The sequence below is a fragment of the Trichosurus vulpecula genome, chromosome 9, assembly GCF_011100635.1.
Source record: "Trichosurus vulpecula isolate mTriVul1 chromosome 9, mTriVul1.pri, whole genome shotgun sequence".
Lineage (NCBI taxonomy): Eukaryota > Metazoa > Chordata > Mammalia > Diprotodontia > Phalangeridae > Trichosurus > Trichosurus vulpecula.
In genome coordinates, this window is record NC_050581.1 from 186,222,691 (window position 1) to 186,244,136 (window position 21,446).

The 21,446-nt window shown below is 40.4% G+C and overlaps 1 protein-coding gene across 1 annotated transcript in view; it reads left to right on the forward strand.

Moving 5' to 3' along the window:
- The window catches only part of DENND6A (DENN domain containing 6A), a 61,551-nt gene extending 46,535 nt beyond the window's left edge, over positions 1–15,016 (forward strand). The window contains exons 13-20 of the mRNA XM_036738332.1: positions 5,994–6,059; positions 6,145–6,209; positions 7,724–7,813; positions 10,687–10,740; positions 10,854–10,963; positions 11,151–11,253; positions 12,216–12,290; positions 12,858–15,016. Of these exons, the coding sequence (XP_036594227.1) occupies positions 5,994–6,059; positions 6,145–6,209; positions 7,724–7,813; positions 10,687–10,740; positions 10,854–10,963; positions 11,151–11,253; positions 12,216–12,290; positions 12,858–12,989 (695 nt within the window). The 3' untranslated portion in view covers positions 12,990–15,016. The remainder of the gene's footprint in view (positions 1–5,993; positions 6,060–6,144; positions 6,210–7,723; positions 7,814–10,686; positions 10,741–10,853; positions 10,964–11,150; positions 11,254–12,215; positions 12,291–12,857) is intronic.
- Positions 15,017–21,446: the final 6,430 nt, after the last annotated feature.

Below are 21,446 nucleotides of genomic sequence, written 5' to 3' on the forward strand. Positions count from 1 at the left end.
GACCACTCTTCTTAAAGAAGGAGATCCTTTACAGTCTAAATGAATTCTTAAAGAATGACGTCCTGTAGAGTCTTTAGATCCCCATATGGGGTCATGACCCACAGTTTAAGAAGTACTGAAGGGTCCTGAGTGGAAAAAAGTTTAAGAAGCTTTAGATTGAGGTGGTCGAATAACCCAGAGACAGTTTTTTGGTCCAGAACTGTTATTTCATAGATTTAAGGAGCTCCTGGTGAAACCTCCCTCTCACAATGCAGATGGGCAGGCTGTAAGAAAAGTCTGTCTCTGCACTCCTCCTCCACCCACTGTCCCATATTGAGATTTTATTTCAGCAGATTTGTCCTACTAATCAAAACAATTTAGGTGATTGTAATAGTCTTCTATTGTTAATTTTCTTTTTTTCTAGTGGAAAAAGCCTCTCTCCATGATTTCTGTACACAGATTAATAGAGCTTTATCATGAAGTCATTAGCAGGGTAAGAACTTTTATATAAGTTATGTCTGCACTAGAAAAAATAAGGATCCAGATAAGAAATTTAGCCCTTTTCTTTAAGAGAACATTTTTCTTATGAAAAAATATTATTCATATATCTTGTTTTAACACAACAGACACTTATTAATGGACAGTCCAGTAAATCAGCTGTCCTTACAAACTATGTTCCCTGGTAATTAATTTATTGGTTGGTCTTAAAAAAAAAGAGGCTGTTCACTCCCTCTGGTAGTGTGGTATTAACAGGTATCATGTGGGAGCAGAGACTTGCTAATTAGTAGGCATTGACAGAAAGTGATTGATTGATAGAAACAGTCCTGTAGGCATGGCTGCCACCAGAGGAAAGTGTTTCCTACCCTAGTGGGATTCCATGGATTATCCCTGTCCCTCTAGGGTTCTGTTCTTCACACAGCAACACCACTAAAGTCGAATTTACATTTATGATTTGGACCTGACTGAAGATTAAACTTTGAAAGAAAAAGGCTTGGATGCTACCAGTGTCTTCAACATTGGAGTTTCTGTTGTAGAGCGGAGAGAGGGGTGACCTTGGAGTCAGGGAGCCCCACTTCTGACACACACTGTCACTTCCCCCCCCCGGGATGTGCCAGGTCACTCTTGGAAACACTTAATGAGGACTACTTGCTGCTCTGCTTAGTGGACAGAGTTGGAACCGCAGGCCTGGAGAACAGCTGACCACACTTCTTTGGAGCCTTTGGTTTTCAGTTGGTGTTCGGTGAGATAGTTTCTCATAAAGGTTAACAAAATAACGTACCTTGGATTTTGACATCAGATTTTTAAAGGAGAGGTAGTGTATCAAGGGGACATTGTACTTTTTATTTCCACACTGGGATGAGTTTTGAGGCAATAGCTGCAGACCCAGTTCTCTGCTCCACTGTAGGAGGTATTCTAGGATTGACATTTCACTAGCGTTATAGAAAAAAAAAAGACTGAACAACAGCAAAAAATCCTCTCTATCTTTTGAATCTTTTTTTTTTAATTTTTTTTTTTTGCTACTTAGAAGCTTTAAATTTTAAAGCAAGAAAAGACTTTGGTGACACTGTTGTCTGAGCCCTTTGTTTTAACAGGTGATGATTTATTAGTGTAGTCGATCCATGGGCATCTTTAGGGGAACTCTTTGGGCCAACTCTGTTAGCTAAGGAATGACCACTACTTTTGTTTACTGGCTGAATTTGTCTAGTGCTGACCTTGTAGGCCCATAAAAGAAAAGTTGGTTGACTTGAGAGGACAATCCGAGGCTGACAGTTCTGTCATCCTAGCCTAGGGAAAAGATGGAAGGGGCTGGAGAGAGGAGGGAAAGTAAAAAGCAGGGGTGTGGGAAGGGGACTGGTTCCCTCCTATCTAGTAGTTCAGTTCTTAATTGAATTTATCAGCCTTGCCGTGAGAGAAAAAAAAAAAGTACTTGTCCAAGTTAAATTTAAAAAATATTAGGGAAACACCTTGAGGAATTCTTTTGCTCAGTTGGGTCCCTATGCCTCCCTCATTTTATTCAAAACAAAACACTGCCGCTCCTTTCTTCGCCTTGCCAAGGAGAACCTGCCAGCCAGTTCTCCATTTACTGGTAACTTGTTACTTCTTTCCTGTTTCATTTTAAGTGAAAATGTCAGTATCACTATGGTTTAATTTCTCTAGTAATTTCTCCCTTTGTTGGTTGTTGGACAAAGGGATTACAGCTAGCATTTCAGCAGTTAGATTGATGTTTGGAAACAGCCTCCAAGCGTTATGGTTCTTCGTCCCCACTGTCCTCTTTAGTGCCACTGCTCTGCCACTGTACAAGCAGAACTGGATTGCTTAAGGCTGATGGCCCTGTCCTGTTTTTGCCTATTTATGTTGTAGTTTGCCATGGGATAAGCGTGAATTATGGTGGAATGAATTACGGGGGGGGGGGGGTAGTGGACTTGGAGTCCGGAAGAATGGGGCTCATATCTCATTTCTGACAATGAAACCTCTCCGTGCCTGTTTTCTTACCTACAGAGGTCCTTTGAGGGATCTTCTATGTCTAAATCCCTGATTTTATGATCCTGACCTGGTGCCCAACTGGCTCATGCAAATTCTGGCCTTGATTAGGCTGATCCATGGATAGTAGAGTGTGGGCTGCTAGGACTTTCTAGAGAGTGGGAAGCTGAAGCCTCTGTAGAACCGGAGGGTGCTTGGAGCCTTTGGGTGCTTCAGCTTTCGAATGGAAAGTTGACTAGTCACTAGGCTGCTGCTGCACAGGCTTATTTTTCTCTCTGTCTTGGAGGGGTTACTTAGGCTGTAGGTGTAATTAAACTCCTGACCCCTTCTCTGAAGCTTCTGCAGCTCACCTCTGAGATGTTGTAAAAGATTCCAGTATTTCGTTTACGGTTAGAGTCAGATGCATAAACATGTCAGGTGGGGCTTTAACTTGTATAAATAAGCAGTCAGCCCTGGAGCTGTGGGCTGTGGCTCAGTAACTTAACCAAAGGCATGGTTCAGAGCCATTGGAGACGTGTAGACGCAAAATCCAACATTTGGGATGAATCCAAAGATGATTGTTTTTTTTCTTTGAGATTATATACAAGGTTATAGTGTGGTTGGAGAAATCATAAAACTGAAAACAAGAAAAATTTCATTATCCTAAGAAATATGATGATGATAATAGCTAGCATTTATATATATGCCTACTATGTGCCAGGAACTTGTGCTAGGCACTTAAAATTATTATAAGGTAATGCTTTTGTGCCTACTACCTTAAAAAGATTTATTCTGAAATGATGAATTAAAAACTTAGTAAACTTCTGACCATTTTGACTTAATCCCTTAAGTGTTGAATGTAAAGTATTTATCTTAACATTGACAGAAAACCATGACATCTCATAGGTGGCCTACACCAACCTGTAGCTGAGTAAGAAAGAATTCCCTTAACGATATATTTGCTCAAGGCTCATTTTGTCTTTGCTGGAAGGTCCCTACTTTGAGATAACCCAGTCCTGCTGAGGTAGTGCTTCCTAGCTGGGTGGGGCACTTGGAGCATTTGGTTTTTTACATGGAGCATAAATTTGCCTCTTGGCAACTCTGTGTTGGCTCCAAGCAGAATAAATCCAACCCTCTTCTAACTGACTGACTTTCATCTATTTGAAGATCAGACAGTTCTCATGTTCCCCTCCTATCTGATGTCTGTTCTTCACCAGGCTAAACAGCTTTGATTCCTTCAGCTGATCCCTGCATTACATGATCTCGATGCCTTTTACAATCCTGGTGGGTCTCTTCTGAATGGTCTCTATCTTGTCGTTGTCTTTCTTCACCCTGGTGCCCAGAACTGAACACAGAACTCCAGGTGGGCTCTGACCAAGGCAGCTGACAGAAGAGCTGTCCCTACCTGGACACCGTGCCTCTCTTGGGGCAGCCTGAGATTGTCATAACTCTCTTGGTTGCATATCAACACTGCAGGTGTATAGTGACTTCATGGTCCCCTTAAGCCCCCAGATCTTTCTTCAGACAGGCTTTTCTAGCTATGATATTTCCTTCATCTTGTACTTAGGAAGCTGAATTTTTGAACCCAGGTGTAAGACTTTACATTTTTTCCTATTAAATTTTATCTTGGATTTGGTCTAGTGTTCTAGCTTTTTAAGATCTTTTTGAATCCTGACATATCCAGTGTGTTAGCTCATTCCCCCAGGCTTGGAGCCATCTGCAAATTTCTTAAACATGAAATTTTTGCCTTTATTGAAATCATGGATGAAAACATTAGATACCTCCTGCCAAGCTGATGTCACATCATTGGTCATCACACTTCTAACTGCCCTAGAGTCAGGCATAACCCTCTGGCTTTTCTGCTAGAAAATGGGATGACTTTGTCAGATGCTTAGCTGAAATCTAGGTTAACATTCCCCCTAATCTAAGTCTAGTCCACTCTGGATCTGTGGAAATTTTCTCCATTGATTTAATCTGTAACTAGTGACATTAAAAAAGTTAAAGGGACATATTTTCTGGGTAATTAATCATTTTATTAATAATGCTAGTGTATTATTAATAAAGGGGGTCAGTGACACTCTCAAATGCCAGAGACCCCTCCTGGAACCCACTCAGTGCTTATATGCCCTTGGAAGAGTGGGCATTCCGGAGGGTGGCCATCAACTCTGATTGGTTAACAAGTAATGAGAGAGAATGGAGGTGGAGCTATTCTAATGAGGGGCTGGGAGACATGACTTTGATTGTGTCATTTACCTCCAAATCACCCGCAGCCTTGAGTAATTTAATCAAAGAATTTATTCCCAACCAAACCTGAATAGAACACGGTGAACAGGGATTCACCTGGGTAAGATGGGCTAGGTGGGGTAAATTTTTGGCAGAGGTCAGTCAGTAATGTCCTTCCAAGGCTGGGCTTTGAACAGGGAAAAACCAGAATTGGTTATTAATAATCATTTCTTTCAAACTCATCTGTAGTTTACAGTCTAAGAAGATTGCTAGGGAGCTTGCCTTGATCTCATAACTGACATATGTCCAAGGCAGGATTTGAACCGAGGGGTCTTTCTGGTTCCGCGGTCGGCCCTGTCTGTTGTGCTAAGTTTGTGTCTTAATCACTGAGTCTAGCAGTTCTGTCGAAAATGAAAGAACGCTACTCTGGCAAGACTTGATCTTGATGAAGCAATGCTAGCTCTTTGCCTTTCAGAGGTTGGTGGCTTTGTAATCACGTCCGCCAGCTCTCCCAGTACACTGGCCAATCATTCATCAGGTTCTCAAGTCCCTCTTAGCCATTTTTGTGGTCTGTTCCAGTCCTTGGCAGAGAAAACAGCCAAAGTAGCAGCTGAGCAGGCCTGACTTTCTCTGTAGAGCAGTGGTCCTATGTGTCTTATCTTTGAGGCTCCTCCCCCAGCATTCTTTGGTTCCTTGCCAGCCTCCATTCATTCTCAGGGTCAGTGTTCTCATTGTCTTCCTAAAAGATTGTGCCTTATGTTTGTTTGGGTCCTCAGAGACTTGCCCTTGCTTCCATCCTTGGTATGTTTTTCTTGGCCTGTGCCAGTAGTACCACTGATCACCTAGTGTGGCATAAGTTCCTACATTGCAAGGACAGCATCTTGAAAGTCAGAAAAATCCACAAATTCGAAGTGATGTAATAGACTCAGTTGTCACAGGGGACCCAAGTTCCTGGAGATGTGTCTCTCACAAGGTACAGTGAATGGGTTTCAGATAGGATTAAGCTTTTAACTATATCTCAAAAGAAGGAAAATTGTTTTTGTAAAGGGAAAATAATGAAGGGACCTTGGATTTCAGTGGAAGGTTATGTATTTGGTACAGATGTTTCTAAGTTTCTCACTACTATAATTCTGTGATGCCCGAAGGCTTAAAAAAACAATTCATCATGAACTTAAAACTGTTTTAGGTTTAACATCCCTGGCTAAATAATGAAGTTGGGTTATTCCTCATAGAGATAATTAGCCTTGTAAAAGGCTGTGTTCTCTTTACGTTGATTATAATTGATAATATATATAGTTAGAACAGTTTCAAGACTCTTATGATTTTTGCAGGTGAAATTCCCAAACAGGTCAAGGTAAAAAAACTGAAGAACCTAAAGACTTTGGATTCTAAACCTGGTAATAACTTTTATTCTTTTAAATATTGTCATGATTTGTGGGGGTGTTTTTAAAAATTGCTTTCCTTTTTTTTCCCTCCCTCTAGGAGTTTATACTTCTTATAAACCATTTTTAAATAGAGATGAAGATATCATAAAACAGTTACAGAAGGTAATTAAAATAATTTTTATTTGACAAAAATTTATTAAATTTCATGTACAGATGAGGGGCTGGGGGTGAGGAGGAGGGAATAGCATCATGAATATAACAGCTTCTGTCAAGAAGCTTGTGACTTAATCACCTCTCCAATTACTGTCCTGGCTTCTTTCTCCTAGGCAGGTAGAATGTAAATATGAGATATTTATTTCAGTTAAAATTTTTTTTTTAGTTTTACTGATGACTTTTATTTTTTATTTTGCAATCTTATCCCAATCTTCACATACATTGAACCATCCTTTGAACCAGAAGAGAGCAAAACTCATTGATAAAATGGCTACACTTGGGAGTGTTTGCAGGACTCCACTCCCATAGTCCCCCACCTCTCTGCAGAGAGGCTCGAAGCATGTCTCATCATGTCTCCTCTGAGAACCAGACAGGGCCCTACAATTAACTGAAGCCTTGCCTGCCTTTCAGGCAATGGTTTTCTGTTATGTCTTTGTAGCCATTGTGGATCCTGTGCGAGTCCTGCTTCCTTCATTTCCTTGATTTGTGAGAACCTTGTGCATGGGTTCAGAACCCTCAAACCTGAATTATCCATGTAATTGCTTCAAGCACTCATTCATCCCTGTTGTGCCCAACTGGCAGGGGAGGAGGCTCAGTCAGTCAGTAGATCATCTGTAAAATGGGGATAAAGCGGTACAGTGGATAGAGTACTGGGCCTGGAGCCAGGAAGACCCAAGTTCAAATCAGTGTCAGACACTAGCTGGGTGACATTGGGCAGGTCATTTAACCTCTGTTTGCCTTAGTTTTCCCAGGCATAAATTGGGGACAATAACACCACCTACTTGCAGGGCTGTTGTGAGGATCAGATGAGATCATATTTGTAAAGCACCCGCCCAGTGCCTGGCACAGACTAGCCATTATTATTATGATCAGTGCAACTCCCACTGAACAAGGTGAATGACCATGGCCTTGTCCCCTCAGGACCACCGGGTTCCCGGTGTCCTCCTTTAGGCCTCGTGAGCCTCCTTGAGGGCAGGGATCCTCTGACTCCTCTCTGGCTCCCTGGTGCTCAGCACACACTCGAGGCTCACACTATGCTCGGAAGAAATGCTTTTTTCATTTGTTCATCAAAGCCACGAATGGATGCATTTATTTATTCACTGAGCACCATAGCCATGGCACCAAGATAGAAGAGGGGTTTTTTCCCATGTGGATTGAGATTTTGGAATTAAGGCAAGGAGATTTCACAGGGCCAAAGCAATCTAGTTAGTGTTAACCCTGACACTGATTTTTGAAAGACTTCACAGGAGATACACACACACACACACACACACACACAGACACACACACCATATAAATTAGTTATATAAATAAATCCTATCAATATTTTCATGCTAGAGTTCTGAGTTTTTATAGTAAGAAAAAATGGCTATTTTTCTATGAATTAGAACCTTGGTCTTTAAGGACACTGCTTCTTTCCCAAACGGTCGGAGATAGATTACAGATGTAGTTCTCTTTTTCAGGGAGTACAGCAGAAGCGTCCTTCTGAGGCCCAGAGTGTGATTCTTCGACGTTATTTCTTGGAATTGACACAGAGTTTCATCATTCCATTGGTAAATTAACAAATGTAGATTGTACTATCAGTGTGTTGAAGACATACAAGAACTTCTTGGTTGGATCTCTGTTCCTCCTCTCCCAAGCTATCATTGTTAAGTAGAATATAGAATTATCCAGTCATTGTAATTTACCTGACTTGATCTTTGTATAATGTTTACTTTAATTTGGCATCTGGATGAGTACCTACTACGTACATGGAATTGTAGTGTGGGGACCATGGCCTTGGTTACTTAGCACTGTGTTTGCTTCTGTTGGGCACACTGGTATGGGGCAAAGACTCTGCTCTCCGCCCCTTAGTTTTTACTGGAGCAGACTTGGATGTCACAGTAGCTCCAATTTTTCCAGCTCCACTCCATGTCTTGATACTTCCTCTGCCTCTGTGTTAGACCTAACCTTTTTCCTTTCCTCTACCTTGCCTAATTGGAACTCCATAGAACACTTACTTTGTGAACACTGTATTTGTCACGTTGGTTAAGACAGGGCTGTCCAACTTTAGGTTATCTTAGGGCTGCATTAAAATAAAATAATTATTCAAGGGCTGCACCCAGAATAAAAAATAAGTACACTAATAGAAAATGGAACACGTGTCATCAATATGACAGGTGAAGACACAAAGTACAAAAGCAAACACAAAACAACAAAGCGACAAGACAACAGTATAAAGGTAGATGCATACTGACTAGTCTGCATCATACAGACAGAGCACATCCCACAGATGGATCAAAAATCCCGTGCGATATGTTCTGTCTGTAATACTGCTTAAAAACACCAAAGAAAATTAACATCAACGAGATTATTTGTTAGTGATAGAATTAAAAAATCTAATATGCATTCCATGCAAATTAATATTTTATTTTTTCACTCGTGAAAATTAAAACCCACCAGTGGGCCCCATAAAATCACACTGCAGGCTGCATGCGACCTGCAGGCTGTGTTTTGGACAGCCCTGAGTTAAGATATAAGCATTAAAATAATATCTCTTTCAAAGGAAAAATACATACCTATACACTGAAAAATATTTTTATAGAATGGTACCACACTTAATTAAAAAAATTTAACCAAATTAGAAGAAATGGTTTTCTTCCCCAAAATAAATAAGCTTCAGTTCCATAAAGATTAGTTACCAATTACTTATTTAATAGTATGACACCAAGGTTCCGGAGCCTCCCACAGCTGTTGCTCTTGTCTCCTCTTCCCTCCCTCCCTTACTGGATGGAATCACTGACCTGTGTCCTTCTCGTGATTCCGTGTCTGCTTAGTGTCATTGACCTGTTTGTCTAGATGGGTACAGAGGCCTGGGTCAGCTGTCTGCAAGAGGGAAGCTGAGCCCCCAAAAGAGGCATCAAGCCTAGACCGTCCATTGGCATTCGTGGCATAGATCTTTTCTAGGCTTAGGGATATCCAGCAGTGGGGAGCCTTGATGAGCCCTGCTGTCAGATCTTATCTCTTAGGAGCTTAGCCTGGGATACCAGCCAAGGTGCCTGCAAGTTGGACAGATCTGTCTCCTTTGCTTTGCCAGCACCAGCATAAAGGGTATCTGGTACAGAGCACAATTAGGTGAGAGGGGCAGTGGGGAAGTTTTGTCTGTTGTAGCTGGTGCTGGATAGGGAAGCTGGCAATCTCAGGCTGCATTTTTGGTACTAAGAGCTAATTCCAGGCTGCATAAGCAGAGAAGGCTTATTCCTTGTTCAGACCACTACAGTCAGCACTGAGGAGCCTTTCCTTTCTCCTCTCATCATTTCGTGTTTAAATTTTCTTTGTTTCTTTAACATTTCTTCCCCTGCCCACAAAACTATATATCTTATTAACGTTCCTGCAGATTTTATTCCCCTTCTAGATTTGTTATGTCGTTAAAGATTTATGCATTTATGTCAAAGAATGGAACTGACTAGACAGTGCTGTTCCGGGAGACTGGCTTTCTAATGTCCTGAGAGCAGCCATTTTTAGTTCTAGACCAGCTCAGAGCCAAGCTGCCCTCTACTAGGTCAACCCTAGTATAGAAGATCTCTGAGTGGGAGGATCTTTGGTAGTTGGAGGCTTCCTCTATTAAATTCATGCAAGATTTAGGTGCCATCACGTATGATAAGGGGGTAGGAGTGAAGACACTTCAGGTCATGGGAAGTCAGTCATTGGGGAGAAAACCTTTGAATTCTTTGATTGGAATTAGCAGGCCACATCCATCTATTGAGTTTTTCAAATACAATCCCTTTTTTCATTTTGGCCTTTATTTTGGCAATAGAGAAACAGGAGGTTCATTGTGCTCTTTAATTATGTAGGTAAGAATGGATTTTAGGGAATAATTTGTAGGATCCCATGGGGATGCTCAGGGAGAGTTGGGGGAAGGTAATGCCTTTTAACCTTTTCATCTCCTTAGTTTAAGCAGACATATGTGGAATTTTAAATTTTGATTGCTGTCTTGATTCTACATTACCTTTGTTTCTGAATATATCCTTCTCTCCCATGCAATGAACCATGTTTGTGATTTAAAAAAATCTTAAAAAGGGGCAAAGAAGGCATTTGGCAAAACTAACCAACATATTGAACCCGACAAAATATACAATGTTCTAAACCTGTGGTCTCCTACTCTTTTAAAGAAGGTGCATTTTCTCATTTTTTGAGAATAAGCTTCATCATTATAATTATATGGCATTCAGTTTCTTTTTGCTTTTTTTTCTTACAATTTACATTGTTTTAGTCATTGTGTTTATTATTTTCCTGGTTTGGTTTACTTTACCATAAGCAGATATGTTTAGAAGTTTGATTTGAAAATGTTTCAGAAGTAAGCTACCAATGAATAAACCTTGATGGCAAGAATGTAGAACAAAAGGCATTTAACCCTTATATTAACTTGTGTTATTTCTGGTTTTAGGAAAGATACGTCGCAAGCTTAATGCCTTTGCAAAAGAGCATTTCTCCATGGAAGGTATGCACATTTTCACAAAGTTCCAGTTTATTTCATTGATTCCTGGCCTGTGAATTAACTTCTACGAACATATTAATTTCCAGTACTTAAATAGTCTGTGTCTTTTTTGTTAGAGTCCACCACAGTTGAGACAGTTTCTTCCAGAAGAATTTATGAAAACCCTTGAGAAAGCAGGCCCCCAGCTGACGTCCCGATTGAAGGGTGATTGGAGAGGACTTTACAGGTCAGTTAATCTTTTCTGTACGCATGCAGGTTAGTCACAAGTTCAAGGCTCAGACTTCCAGAATGTTCAGTCTCATTCCTGTGCAGAGTTCACTGAACCATATTTAGGAAAGATACTGATATGGGGAAATAACAAAGTCAGAATTAATGTTTCCTTGACTGTTTCCCTCCCCCCCCTCTCTTTTAAGACAATTTCTAAAATCTCCAAACTTTGACGGCTGGTTCAGGACCCGAAGGAAGGAGATGACCCAGAAACTGGAAGCACTACATTTAGAAGCTCTTTGTGAAGAGGTAAGAAAGTGTCTTTTTAACTTCTTTTGTACGTAAATATCTTTAAAAACGAAGCTAAAAGGTATGTTTTTAGTTGGAAAAATATACCCCCTTATAGATGTTTTTGAATCTCTACTTAATATGAAGAATTGCAAAATAGTTCCATTCTACAAATTCAGCATTCAACATTTGATATGAATAGGAATTAGGCGAACATGTTTATCAATTTTTGTTGGCTTGTTAGTTTTCTTTGTTTTTTTTTGGAGGGGAGAAGGCAGTTGGGGCTAAGCGACTTGCCCAAGGTCATACAGCTAGTAAGTGTGTCAGGTGTCTGAAGCCTGAGTGAACTCAGGGTTCCTCCTCACTCCAGGGCTGGTGCTCTTACTCACTCTGCCATGTAGCTGCCCCCTATCAAATTTTTAGATCACTAGCTTTTCGGACTTTTTCCTTTAACGAAATTTTATCAAAGAAAACTTCGAAATTGAAAGCTTAGAAGTACCTTTGACGGAGCAGTGGACACTAGTGGTGTTTGAGTGGGAAACTAGATTGAAGGAAGCTCTAATCAAAGACTCACAGAAAGCATTAATTTTGGGGAGGCTGTGCATTAACTGGATGGTTTGGGAGTTGGGACTTCTAGTAACCTCTTCACTGACTCTGGGTGTGGCCTCTCTGGAAAAAGGGCTAGATTAAGTCCAGGTGACCTCTGAGGTCCCTGTCCGTGGTACAAGTTTGTGGTTCCAAGATGATGTGTTGTATGTACTCAAGGCTAAGAAGAGGCTGGTGGCTCCCATTAATTTGAATCATTATCTGATGGTCATTGTAAATGGAAATGCCACAAGGAAGAAACCTGAAGGATGATCATGGGGATTGTTTACTTTCCTTTTGAAAAGAGATTTTCTCATCTTAATTTAGACCACCAGCATGTAAAACTGTACGAAAAAACTTCTACAAATGTCTTCATTTGGGTTGGTATGTCTTTATAGGATTTGCTTCTCTGGATTCAGAAACACACTGAAGTAGAGACAGTTGACCTTGTGTTGAAGCTGAAGAGTAAATTGGTACGTAGATGTGAGAATTAAATCTGGTTTGGCCCGTGTGGGGAATTCACCAACGCACTGCTCTTAATGCCAGGCCTTGAGACTGGAGTGCTTTGTCCTCCCTCCATACACAAAAGCTCCTGAGAACACATGGTTGTCATTTTGAGATGTGAGAAACAAGGAAGCCAAGGTCAGCTTCATAAACCATGCCCGTTTTCATCAGCCCCTGCACCTCTTCGTGTGGGTTGTTATTGAATTTGGGCTCTGCGCATCATTAATACTGTTCAATAAAGTGCCTCCCGAAGAAGGCTATAAATAGCAGGGAAGGGCAGTTTAAAATTTCCCACATCAGACAGTTGAAAATCCTTTAAAATAAGATGTCAAACCTTGCTCCGAATTAAGCAGTTAACTTTTAAAATGGCTTTAGATTATAAATGAATCCTTTAAGATTAAGTAAGCTATTCAAAAGCAGGCAGTGACTGTCTTTATTAATTGTATCCACAGTGCTTGGCATTTAGTAGGCATTTAATAAATGTTTATTGGATTGAGGTAGAGACTATGAAAAGCTCTTGCATGTTCTTTATATAGTTACAGGCTCATCAGGAACACCTGCCTGTGAAACCTGGCACTTTGGAAAAGTTACGGACTCACATAGATGCAATTATTTTAGCACTGCCAGAAGACCTGCAGGGTATACTGCTCAAAACTGGCACAGAGTGAGGGCTGCTTCCTACATTTCCCAGATGAGAAGAATGGTGCAACAGGGGAGCCCCCCAGACACAACAAAAAGACGCCCCAATGAAACCCAGCAACATGGCGGAAGAGCTGAGAGGACAGCAGGCGCAGGCGCGCTGTTTTCTGATGACTCTGATGTTTGCGTTATTTTGAAGTATTTTGAAGTCTGTGCGTGCAGAGGCCTTTCTGGGCTGTTGATTGTGCTTAAGATAAGTGCTCTTGAGCCAGGCCTGGGAGGCTGAAGCTGGCCCGGCCAGAGCCCAGATTGCAGTGCTGGCATTGCAGCCTTCGAACACTGGTGCTGCTGGGTCCAATCATGTCAAAACATGGGAAAACTCAGGGAGAAACAATGTGTTGGTCACACTGGCTATATGTTTTTTTTTAAAGGAAGGAAAGTCTCACGCTGTCCTAGTATAACTCTAGCTAATTAATGCGTAATTAGTGCCTTCCTTTTTCCTACATTTTCACAAAACGGAGCTGCTGGTCTTGACTCACCCCTGCTGCAAAACTTACCAAGTGTTTTACTGACTAATCATTGCCTACAAATCACAGACGCCTCCTTCCCAAAACATTTATTGATAGAAATGTTTTTATTGCCCTGTACTTTTTCATTCCATTATTTTCTTTGCTATTTTTAAAATTTACCAATTTCTCCAAAGATGGAAAGGTGTCTAAAACTAATCATGGATTAGGAAGGAGAAGCTGTTACCTTTTTACCCTTTAAATAAACTCGTTTGGGTGCTTGTCCTCAAAGCCATCTCTCCTAACTTACAAACCTCACAGTGAAAGTATTTTTAACTAAAATATTCTTAGGAAAAGAGCATTCACAGGCCTTTTGTGTTAGTGTTTTGTATTGATTTAGCCCTCAGTGTCATTATTTTGTCTTTAAAAATAACCTACATCCTAATTTAGTGTTTTTTCCTCTGTTGACAGATATAAAATCCTGTATTTTTTGTCATAACTACCTTTTAGACCACATATCCACCATGCCAAGAAACTGTAGAAGATGGGCTGGTAAAATATCACTCGTTGGGTTTTCATTTGAACATGAGACTCCTTCAAAAGCCCCTCAAAAATAGGCCCAGCAGTATGTTTGTAACCAGCTCTGTATCCTGTCACCCTGTAGAAAAACAAACGTGTTTGCAGTCATTAGGAAAAGACAAACTAGTTAAAGAGGCTGTGCTAGATGTTCTTGTTGGTTTGACTCTTAGGCTGCTTCCTCACCAGGAGAAGCTGATTACATAAACCTTTTCCTCATGGATACGGTCTCTTGGATCATACCTCAAAGTTATAAAAAATATGCTCTTCTTACCCTATTTTAAATAAAGAGTTTGCCTTGGATCAAGTGAGGTATTTTGTTAGCCTACAGTTCTCTTTTGGGGAAAGGGGCAATTACTTTTGTATTATAAAGGATTTCATATATTTCTGAGAAGCATTATTTAGGTACAAATGGTCACCACTGTATATTTTTAAAGCAGATGTATTTTAATATTCATACAGTTTGTATGCAATTTGTGACCAGAAGTTGAAATCTCATAGTGCTGTATCACGAATGTCTTTAAAATTATACCACTATATGATACATTGTTTTGCACAGTTAAAGAGTAGCCAAGTTAAGGATTCCCATTAGTACGGCAGTAGTTTCTTTACATTTAAATATTGTATTTACCTGCAGCCTAATATTGACAACCATATCATGTTGCCATAGCTTACTGCTTGTTTAAAAATTATGAATTTGTAAAGGACCATAAAATTACTAGGAAGTTGAGATTGATTTGAAGCTTTTAATTTTTCAATGATTTTCTTATGTCAGAAAAACCACTGTTTAAAGTCTGAACCCCCTCACATCTTGTGGCCACCATCACCAGCATCTGAAGAAGTCCTGGCTTTATGGCTGCTCTGGAATGTTCTGTGCCTTCTACTGACTGAGGAAATGAACAGAGGTTCTGAGGAGGAGGAATTTGTGGTCATGGTCTGCGAGTGGATAATTAAAAGTCTTGTGTGTTAAAAAGGTTTTGGAATATTGTATGTCATTTTGGGGCAAGAAGTAAACAAAAGTTTATTAAGTGCTGCTCTATGCCAGGCATTGCGAATGAGCACTTTACAAATATAAATTCGCTTGGTCCTCATGGGGGCGGGGAGAGGGGAGAAGGGAATAAGTGTTTCTATATCTCCTCGTATATGTCATAAGATATACTAAGCACTTCACAAATATTATCTCAATTTGATCCTTACATCAACCTTGGAAGGTAGGGTTTATTATCCCATTTACAGTTGAAGAAACTGAGGCAGAGGTTCAGTGACTCACCCAGGGTTGCCCAGTTATAAAGTGTCTGAGGCTAGACTTGAACTGAGATTTTCCAGGCCCAGCACCACCTTGCTGCTTTTAGGTGGGCAGTCCATCTTCCATATTCCAAGGATCTGTAATGTGTCTGTGCAGGTCCTACCTCCCATAACCCAGATTGTAGCCCTTCTGTGCTGAGAAATAGATCACCCTGAAGCAGCCAGCTTGGTGTCAAGCTGCTACTAGTTGGATGACAGACCCATGGCCTTCCCTGGGCCTTCATGGCAAGATCTAGCAGATCTTACACTACTCCCCTGGCATTGCCTTTGAGAAAACCAGGGTCACCTCCAGGCTGTGATGAGCTATTAGAATAGAACTGTGTAGACTTGGTATTATTTCAGGGGAAAAAACTGCTGAGCATTAAGTTGTTCTTTCTGCTCCTTTTTACTTAAATTTCACCTCTGAAACTTACTGCCTCTGGGACAACGGCCAAGTCACTTCCTCTCTCCAACACAGCTTCCTCTGGTGTACAACTGGGACAGTACCTGCCCAAGTTACCTCATGACGTGCTTGGGCTTTGTTGAATAAATGATTCGTTAGACTTGGCTACAAAGATTAGTGGAGTAAGTAAAACCGATCCAAGAGAAGTAAACATCGATGAGATGATAGATTCATTGACGTATCAAAGATATAGTGCCATCCTGTGCAAATAGATCAAGCATCTGTTGTTTATACAGTACTGATTCTAGAATTTCTTCCCACATCTTCTAATTATTTGATTCCTTGACATACATGAAAGAAGCTGGTATGAAATAGAGAATTGGCACTTTTCAAATTCATCCAAATTCCATAGTGGTTTGATAAACAGCTTTTAAGAGAGTTCTATGTGAGCAACAAAAGTTTTGCCTTCAAAGTTGTTTCTCTGATGCCTGGATTTCAGAGGCAACGCTTGTAGTATGTGGGGGACATTTCCCTTGCTAGGTCTAATTTTGGACTTTGCGAAGTTTGTCCATTCTCTACATTGCCATTGTGGGCTGCCACTCACCAGAAAGATTCATTTTCAATTTTCGAGGCAGTACCAGCAGTTGGCCATCCATGCTTTTTTTTCCTTCTCATCTCCCAGGGCAGGATCATAGATATGAAGCTGGAAGGGACCTCAGAGGCCATCTAGTGCCAGGGGTTCTTAACTGGGGTCTAGGAAGTTGGTTTTTCTAAGATTTTGATAGCTGTATTTCAGCCTAATTTGTTTCCTTTTTATGCATTTAACACTTTGTGAAGGGGAGTCCCTAAGCTTCACCAGACTTCCCAAGAGGTACGTGACTCAAATGAGGTTAAGAACTTTGTAGTAGGTAGGTAAGTAGCAAGTAGCAGCCCTGGGATTAGGACTCTGACTCCAAATCCAGCTGTTCTCCAACTGGGCCACACAGCCCCTCCCGTAAAGTCAGAGATAAAGCAGCTGAGCACAGAGTCTATCCATCTGGCAATGAAATGATCAGGTCGCGACTCTAATTCAGAACAGCATAGGATGGTCTCCTGTGCCAGTGGTGTGGCTGAAGGGCTGAAATGAGCATATAAATACTTTGTTGAAGATGGGAATGTTTACATTTTAAGACATAATATAATTAGAGGCAGCAAAGTCAAGGAAAAGGCCAGGAAGAGCTGGGTTCAAACTCTACCTCTGAAACCTACTAGGCTTGTGACTTCAGGAATAGCCTGATTTCAGTGCCCTTGGAAAGTGGGACTTGAAGTTTCTGAGTAGGTGACAATGTGCTTTGGTTGAGGGGAAGTTTTTCATCAGGAGTTCCTTATCTCAATAAGAAAGGTAGGCTACTTCTCTTTTTTTTTTTTCGTATTTTATAACAAAGAAGTGGTCTAAATAGTCACAAGGCCTAAGAGATTTTATGAAGAGAAGTGAAGAAGAGGAGAGGAATGTGGGGGGAAAAAGGCTAGGCATGGTCCTGTGAAATATTTTTAACCAATCTATATGCTTGCTGTACCATGAGTTAGCCATGAAAATTTTAAACCATGAACTAGTGGTTCTGATAACTTTGAAAGTATGCAAAGTATTAAAAAGTGGACACTGTCATCTGAAGTATTACTTCTCAGCTTCCAGATGTTGCAATGTTGAAAAAGTCATCTTGATTTAAAACATCCAGGAACACATTAAGTACCTGCCTTTCTTGTGATACAGAGAATTGTATCGCTAGAAGCATCCTTGAGAATAATTGAGTTGAACTGTTTTGCTTTGTAGATGAGGAACTGAAGCTCAGAGGGATTACTGACAGAATCAGAACAGATCTGAAAACCTAGGTTTCCTGACTCCTACTTTAATACTTTTTCAGTTATTCTATAATATTGAGATGTGAAGATAGAGGCTGGGGGAAATTCCTGGAGTAACGGATAATAAACAAGTAGAGCTTCCACATGGTCTTTTTATAAGCAACTACCCCTTCATCATCCCTTTGTCTCATTTTTGTTCTGGGTCTGTTCTGTATTTGAGTTAGGGTGTAAGTAGGTATGTGTGTGAATGTTTCCTCACTTGTATACTTAGATGACTGACATGCAATAAATCATTCACACCACATTCAAGGTTCTGTCTTCCCATCTATATAAGCCAGTAGATATTCCCTATTTCCAAGTGGAAATCTGGAAACTCTATTGTGACTTGCCATGACTTACCCCTGGAGTTCCTGTCCTTAAACAAACTAGTAGTTTGGAAGGCCATGGAAATGTAGTATGATTATTAGTCACAGAAGTAATAATGACAGTAATTAACATTTCTATAACACTGATTTTGGTGTCCAGGTAGGTAAGAGGGAGTAATGTACTGAATGAAGATGATTAGGGTACAAATGCTATCCACTGTACATAACCCAAATTATGTTGCTTCTTAGTGTTGTTTTCGTTTGCCTCATTGCAATTACTGGGTACCAAAAAGCCCTTCTTTCTTCACTCCGCATCACTTCATAGAAGTCTTCCCCGTATTTTTCTGAATTCTTCATGAGCGTTCCTTGTAGCACCACTGAATTCATACACCACAGTTTCTTCAGCCATTTGACCTAATTGGTGGGTGCAAATTTTATTTCTTTTTATTATCATAAAGCTACCATTAATATTTTGTACCATATGAATTAAATTTTAATTACTACTTAAAACAAAGTGACATAACATTTAGAGCAAGGTTTAATGAAACTCAAGACACTGATACACCTTTTCCTTTAAATCTGGCTGCTGACATTCTTTAATATAATTCTAGTTTTTTTTATTCTGATTTATGTATTCTATTTCACCCAGTACTCTAGAGTTTCTAGATCTGGGCTGTGCTCACTGCAGTCAGCTCTCAACTCTTTAAAAGAGTTTTGGTTTCAAAAGGTGGGGCAAATCTGTCTATAATGGGACAGACCTTTTTACTGTCCGCATATAGCTTACAGAAAAGGTTTTACAGTGCTTCCTTAATATCATGCCTTGCTAACCAAACATTCCCCTTTTGTTCTTTGTTTGTAAGGCGAAAGTCTGTGTGGACTCTGGACTTGATGAATTAAGACAAAAAAGAAACTATTAGCTCCTTTTTCTGTCCATAGATAGAATGTCCACACAAAATTATGACTTCTTTGCAATCAAACTTTTACAAGTTCTCCTGCTTTAATTTCCTGGTCCCCAACCTTTGTATAAAAATTGCTTTGCAAATAATGGCTTCAGATTACATGTTAACCATCATCTTTGGTTCATAGGAATTTTAGAATCTGATATTTGCCCACTATCTGGCCTCTTAAGCCTCTACATATTTTAATAAGTAATTCATGAAATTTAATAAAGCCAAGTAAGTTTGTTTTCAACCACATGTCAAAAGTTAACAGACTGGTTGCCTAGAATAATGCTTTGTACCCAAGTGCTTGAGAAATGCTTTCTCTTTTGAAGTGGATTCACTGTTTCATTGCTATGAACACACTCTTTGGCAATACAGACAGCAGCCCTACACTACCTGATCCCTGTGCAACTCTTGTTCATCACCTTCCATAAATCCTCCATAAAGAATCTATGCAATAAAATGGAGGTCTTCTTCAATTTTGTAGGTCCCCTGCACTAGCCATTTGTTGTTCCTTGCTTTAAATGCGTGCCTGGCCCCTCTCCTCTTCAAGTTCCACTGTTCCTGGATGATAGGCCTTACAACACTATTTGCGCATAAATCATTGTTGGTAGTATGTTGTAGCTGTCTTGTGTCTGCTATGCATCCCTCCATTGTCCCTTAGATTTTTGGATTCTTCTATCATCTGTGACTGCACAAATTTCCAGAATAATCTCAGTATTTAAAAAAAAGGATGGGTTTTAATGTCAGGAAAGCTGGGATCACTGAAAGCACCATACAATATCCCTGTTCTTTTCTTCCCATTTCCTTACCTAGCTGGTACCATATGCTATGTATGTCCTGGCTAGACATATACAGGCTGATGGTTTGGTCCAACATAAGTCTAAGAATCTACATGTTATGATATGAACAGCAGCCATTTTTTCATATATTTGGCTTACCATGACTGTTAGGCTGAACTTCTCATCAGTCATGGCCATCTGGTTGAGGTCTTCAAGCATGCAGTGGCTTGTTTAGTTAGTCAAATGCAGCTCCAACCATGTCACAAACACTCCTCCCCCAATCTAACTCAATAAACTCCAGTGGCTCCCTATTGCCTTCAGGATCAAATATAAAACCCTCTGCTTGGTATTCAAAGTCCTTCACAACTAAGCCCCACCCTCCCTTTCCGGTCTTCTTACACCTTAGACTTTGCCATGTTGTTCCAGTGATGCTGGCTTCCTGACTGTTCCATGAGCAGTATTCTTCATCTTTCAGCTCCAGGGATTCTCTCTGGCCCCATGCCTGGAATGCTCTCTATCCTCATCATGCACCTCCTGGCTTCCCTGTTTTCCTTCAAGTTCCAGCTAAAATCATATCTTCTATAGGCAGTCTTTCCTCATTCTTCCCAGTTCCAATGCCTTCCCTCTCTTACTTATTTCCTATTTGTCCTGTGTATAGCTTGTCTGTACATATTTATTTGCAGGTTATCTCACCCATTAGATTGTATTCTCCTTGAGGCAGGTCTTTTGCCTCTTTTTGTATCCCTGGTACTTAGCATAGTGCCTGGCACATAGTAATAGGAACTTAAAAATGCTTATTGACTGATTAAAATAATATCTGTAAACTGGAGCATGTGGAAGACCTCACTATCTATAAAGGATTCCACTTTGTGCAGTGCTGTCTTCAGGGGTTGTGAAAAACACCTTTGTAAGTATACATTTCTCTGTGTGTGCTTCCCTTGATACTGATAATCAGAGATTCATTGAGAAATCTTGTATGATCATAACACATGTACAAGAGACTTCTTTATGACAGATCTTTTATGGCAGTGCTTTGCTTTGAGTCAAAAACAGAACCTTATATGATTGATCTATCCCCTTTACTCAGTTGTGTAAGTATGTCTTCAGTATGAAATCATTTGTGAAAGCCTGTCTGATCCTTCCACATATATTTCAACAAGGATGCCCTCCACTTGCGTGTAGATCATTCTCACAAGTACTTTATTGAGGCAAGGCAAAGTTCTGGGATCATAGTTTTAGATCAGGAAAGGACCTTTTGACATCCTCACCATCATCATCACTGCCGTTGCTAGACAGTGATGTACAACTTACAAACTGCTTTACACAAGTGATCTCATTCGCTCCTCACAATTCTCCAAGGATAATTATCCCCATTTGACAAATGAGGAAACTGAGGGTGACAGCAATAAGCTATTTGTCCATGGTCACAGAGCTGTTATCTGAGGCAGCATTCAAACTCAGACCTTCCTGACCCCAAGTCCAGAGGTGACTAAGTCTAGAGAAGTTAATGGTTTTTCCTGGGGTCACACAGGCAGGAAATGTCAGGGTGGAGTTTGAACCTGCTCTGACTCTAAATGCTATATATACACTCTTCACCTGCAGCTTCAGGTTTAAGGACATGATAGTTCAGAGAAGCAAACTCATCCTGAGTATAAAACTGAATCTGGAACGAGGACAAGTAACAGAAAAGTTGGAAAAGACGTCACACTCTTTTCATCAAGCCCTGTGACACTGACCGACCTTGAGATTCTAACATCACAGTCTCCAACGTGCTTCTCGAGGAAGTGAAA